Genomic DNA, 4701 nt, shown 5'->3' with positions numbered 1-4701 from the left:
AACATCATTAAACATAATTTATTCAAATCAGGACCTCATTTGCATAATTTATTAGGAAATACTAGAATGCCTTGTTTGTTTATATAAGACTGTCTTTTGGTTGAGATTATGATAAAATGATATAATTCATGAAAATTAGGTTCCTATTTCTTAAATCAGGGGGGAATAATCTAATCTATAATTTGTCAGTCATTTGGCGAAGGTATGAGATCGGGGAACTCTAGTTGGTTATGAAACTTTGCGGCAGGGTCAGGAGGACGCCGTGTTGGGGATTTTGGATGGGCACGACGTCTTCGTTGGACTGCCGACGGGGGCCGGCAAAACATTCTTCTTTCAGGCCATACCGTCGTGCATCAACTCCCCCGAACCATTCGTTGTCATCATCAGTCCACTGACAGCACTGCAGCCTGCAGCTATATCATGCACTAATAACAATTTTTAGTGACTAAACTGTCAGAGTCTTGAGTATACAAACTGAAAATATCTACTTTGTCTCACTTAAGATGACTAAACTGGGTACTTGGGAAATTGGCAAATCACTTGTACTCCTCAGATTTTTATGTCATTATGGCAGACAAAACAAAATTGGAATTTCAATGAAAAACAAGGTCACCCGAAGATTTCCTTCACATTGACTTAAGAAGAGGAAGAATCATATACAGTATGTTATAGCTATATATAATGCAACAGCTGCAGGCATGTAGTCAAATCATAATGACAAGTTGCAAATCATTGTTCAATGGCATCATCACTGAAATATTTACTTGTCTTGAACCACTATAGGTCCTGCCACTGAAGCCACCAACAAGGAAAAGCTACAACGGATACACACTCAGTGGAAAGTAATGGATGAGGATGCAAAGAAGAGGTATCAAGAGCAGGCAGACCAGGTCAAAGCAGTCAAAATAGAGGACCTAACAGAAGAGGAAAAGCTGGCACACAGCAATCATCTGGTGAAGCGACTACACAGCCTGGTTAGTAAAAAATGTATAATGATTGTTCCGAAACTTGGCAGCTGTCAAAAGCAAAATGTAGACTGATCCAAATCACAACTACTCAAGACGATAGCTATTCATCAAAGTGCGTTTCATCCATAATCCTGATACATTTTTTGTACGCTGTCTTATCAATTCACAAATTCGGTAGTTACCTTCGCCAAGAAGGTTATGTTTTCAGGGGCGTTCGTGTATGTGTGTGTGTGTCTGTCTGTCTGTCTGTCAACACGATAACTTGAGAAGGTCTTGATGGATTGTCTTGATACTTGGTAGGTGGGTAGGTCTTGATGAGACCTCAAAATGATTAGATTTTGGGCCACCTGGCGGCTTGTCATGGTACTGCAGCAGAACTTCCGGTTTTGATATCTCATGATCCAGACATGCTAGAGTGACGAAATTTAGACGGTAGATAGCTCTTGTGCCTGGGATAAAGTGACATGAGTTTGAGCCCCCTAGTTGCTTGCTCTAGAACTGCAGGGGGGTTTAATGGACAAATGTTTAAAGGGGGATAACTCAAGAACCGATTGATGGATCATCGTAATTTTTGGTATGGAGGTAGCTTGAGTGATGCTTGACATAATGATATTACAATTATGCAAATATGGATTTAATTTGCATAATTAATGAGGAAATTCTATTTATCAGCTGCATTCCATAATAGGAAGTTCAAGCTTGTGACATATGTTATTAAGAATGAGAGAAACACAGGGAGATATCGATTATGCAAATGAAGACTTAATTTGCATAATTAATGAGAAAATATTATAATTGCATAGTGGTAACTGCCTGGAATTTTATACTTGGGGTGTTTGAAAGTTAAGTTAAGGTGAACATAATTAAACATAACTTATTCAAATAAGGACCTCATTTGCATAATTTATGAGAAAATGTCATCATGGCATTCTTTGTTAAGATAAGACTGTCTTTTGGTGGAGAATATGATCAACACATAATTCATGCAATTGAGGATCCTATTTGCATAATTATGGGGATTAATATATAATTTCTTAATCATAAAAGCTAACATCATTTGGCGAAGGTATGAGATCGTGGAACTCTAGTTGTTTAGTGAAAATTATAATAAAATAAAATGACTATATTTCATTTCAGTCAGAAGACTTCAAGAACTGCGGCCTGGAGATGGCTGTGATGTTGTACTGCCCAACTCCCTCTCCAGGAGGAGTGCAGTTTGCTGGTACCCCAAGAGGCAGACAGTACCTCACAGACAGGGCAGGCAAAATGCACTTCGAGTTCCTTACAGCCATGAATGGTATGTTAGTCATCAAGTTTCCTTTGCTAATGTAAGGCCATGTTGATTTGATTATATGGATGACATCCTCTGGGAACCCCAAAACTGATTTGAGCATGCGAATAAAAAAAGTTGCTTTCTCTATGAAATATACATGGTCATGTAGGTTGAACAAATGACTAATAATTTCGTTTTTGCTTACAGATGGAAATACTGCTACTGCCAGCAGTAAGAAACATCTAAGTGATCTACAAGCAGAGGTCAGAGTAACACTGAATGAGAAATATGGTATGTTTGCTAACCAAATGCATGTTATACATGTATAGGGCTCTGTTTATGTGTCCTTTACATGATAGCCTGCCATTTATACTTGTAGCATATCTTAATTTCCTCACGAAATAGTCAATGGTTTCCAACTATATCTTTCAGTGGATTTCAACTAGTAGTGCACTTATGGTCTTACACCATATTTTTTATGTTCTATGGTTCTTCAGAATGTGCTGGTTTTTCTGTAGAGCCTCATTGACATTAGATCCACTGGTCATTCTTTTGCATCTTTTTCCCCTCAGTTCTTATAAACCATTTCATTGTAAGTTATAGTATTCTAGCACCCAATATTTCACAAAAGGTTAAGATGCAAGGTACCCATGTGTTGACTGGTTCAAGTGATTGTTTGGTAATAGATACAGTCTGATGAAAATCAAGCAGATACCAGGAGGGAAAGACCGTAGAATGAAACAAGAAGTCAGATTTACTTCACAACTGTGTACAATAAAGTACATTTTGTATTACAAAATATGTCTTCTCTGTTAGAAAGACCTCATGATCTATAAATTTTAGAACAAACTGTGTGCTACAACCCACTCTTCTCCCAACCCCCAGGTGCAGGATGCAACTTCGTCAACGCAGGGTAGTGAGAATCCCCAACAGATAATGCCACCCAACAGCCAACAGTATCTACACAGACCAATGACCAACAGCTGACTGCTCACTACACAGAAGTAGTGTAGGATTTACTTCAAAACAAATGCTTATTTTCATGGATTTTTTTACGATTTGCCTCAAAACAAATGCTTAATTTTGTGGATTGATGGATGCGATTCGTTTTGTCGTTATAGGTGTTCCGGGCAATCAAGGATCTGCTATCCGGGGATTCTCGGCTTGAGAACTTTGTTATGGACTTCGAGGGCGGGGTGGGGGTAGGGGGCGGTGAGAGCTACGTGCAGCAGGAAGGGCTGTGCATTTCATCTAACACAGGCACAGGCCATGTATCGCAAGATCCAGAGGATCAATATGTACATGACATGTTTAATGTTTTGTATTTTGAATGTCAAAATTAAGTACACTTTTTTTGTTTTTAATTTATGAACATATGTAATTTGAATGACAACTCTTCGTATTTTATGACTCAGCCGGCCTATTACGAGAAGGCGGGAGCGTACGAGCTGACGAGGAAGCCCATGGTACTTCTTGCTGGCGGAGCACATCCCGCGTGCCTTCGAGGAGCTACGAGAGCTGACTGACAACCCCTCGATCGCCGAACTGACAGCCTACATGGAGCAGGAGTGGTTGACCAACAGCGTGTGGAGCGTGGAGGAGTGGTCAGTGTACTTTCAGCCTGTGTGCACCAACAATGATACCGAAGGGTATCATACTCGCCTGAACAAGGAGGCGCAGCACAGTCTGCCCTTCTACCTGCTGGTGGAACTTCTACATGAGGAGTCTCGGTATGTCAGCCTCCAGGCCAAGCTGGTGAGTATGAACAGGCTGACGCGCTACAGGCGCAAGCCCTAGATTGTGGTGAAGCATGCTGGTTCAATGCAGACTTCCAAAGGTAATATTTCAAACTATTCGACATCTTTAAAGAAAACTGATAAACTGCTTGTTTTCTTGTTGCGGAAGATTCCCTTATTACTATTTATGTTGACCATGAATTCAACATAAAATGAAGGAATTGACACACTTTTCTTTAAACACATCTTTTAACACCCCATCAAAGAAAAGAAGAGACAGGAAACGGAAGGCCACCACTGAAGAAGACACTTCGTTGTTCGTCAAAATCAAGAACGGAGAGCTCGAAAAGAACCGCCAGTACCAATCGACAAGCTGAAATACGACGATGTGAGGTCAACAGTTTCAGCTTGGGTCAGGGCGTTGAATCCCGGCAGCTCCCAACCCAAGTTGGGGGACCCCGCGACCCGCCCCGTGTACTGGCCAGAGGACATTCCCTGGGTGAGAAGCGACCAAAGGATATCTGGAAGCTATTAAACCACGATTTTTTAATTTTTTTTTTTCCTTTACATTGTTGATTTTATTCATATGAATTGGATTGTCTCCGCTCCGTGTCAATTTTTGTTTGATTAATGTTTTATCCCTTCTGTACAGACTGGACTATGGCGATGAGGAAGGTCCTAAAAACATCCTCCACTACGTAGGGGAAGACCCAGAGATGTATGC

At 40.5% G+C, this 4701-nt stretch overlaps 1 protein-coding gene and 1 pseudogene across 1 annotated transcript; both read left to right on the top strand.

Annotated features, from left to right (window-relative positions):
* Nucleotides 1–681: 681 nt before the first annotated feature.
* On the top strand, nucleotides 682–2730 carry LOC109473273. The gene is made up of 3 exons (XM_019773149.1): nucleotides 682–974; nucleotides 2106–2265; nucleotides 2449–2730. The coding sequence occupies exons 1-3, from the start codon at nucleotides 846–848 to the stop codon at nucleotides 2568–2570; spliced, it is 411 nt and encodes a 136-aa protein (XP_019628708.1). The 5' UTR covers nucleotides 682–845; the 3' UTR covers nucleotides 2571–2730.
* A 403-nt stretch (nucleotides 2731–3133) lies between these two features.
* On the top strand, nucleotides 3134–4038 carry LOC109473268 (annotated as a pseudogene).
* The last annotated feature ends 663 nt before the right edge of the window (nucleotides 4039–4701 follow it).

The sequence above is a fragment of the Branchiostoma belcheri genome, unplaced genomic scaffold (assembly GCF_001625305.1).
Source record: "Branchiostoma belcheri isolate BF01 breed outbred unplaced genomic scaffold, Haploidv18h27 scaffold299, whole genome shotgun sequence".
Classification (NCBI taxonomy): Eukaryota; Metazoa; Chordata; class Leptocardii; order Amphioxiformes; family Branchiostomatidae; genus Branchiostoma; species Branchiostoma belcheri.
This window is presented reverse-complemented; position numbering and strand designations above follow the sequence as displayed.

Excerpts from the sequence above, each read along its gene's own strand:
- LOC109473273 (XM_019773149.1), top strand. The coding sequence starts at position 846 with ATGGATGAGGATGCAAAGAAGAGGTATCAAGAGCAGGCAGACCAGGTC. Across the intron at positions 975-2,105 it reads TGAAGCGACTACACAGCCTG|TCAGAAGACTTCAAGAACTG; the intron begins GTTAGTAAAAAA and ends ATTTCATTTCAG. Across the intron at positions 2,266-2,448 it reads GTTCCTTACAGCCATGAATG|ATGGAAATACTGCTACTGCC; the intron begins GTATGTTAGTCA and ends TTTTGCTTACAG.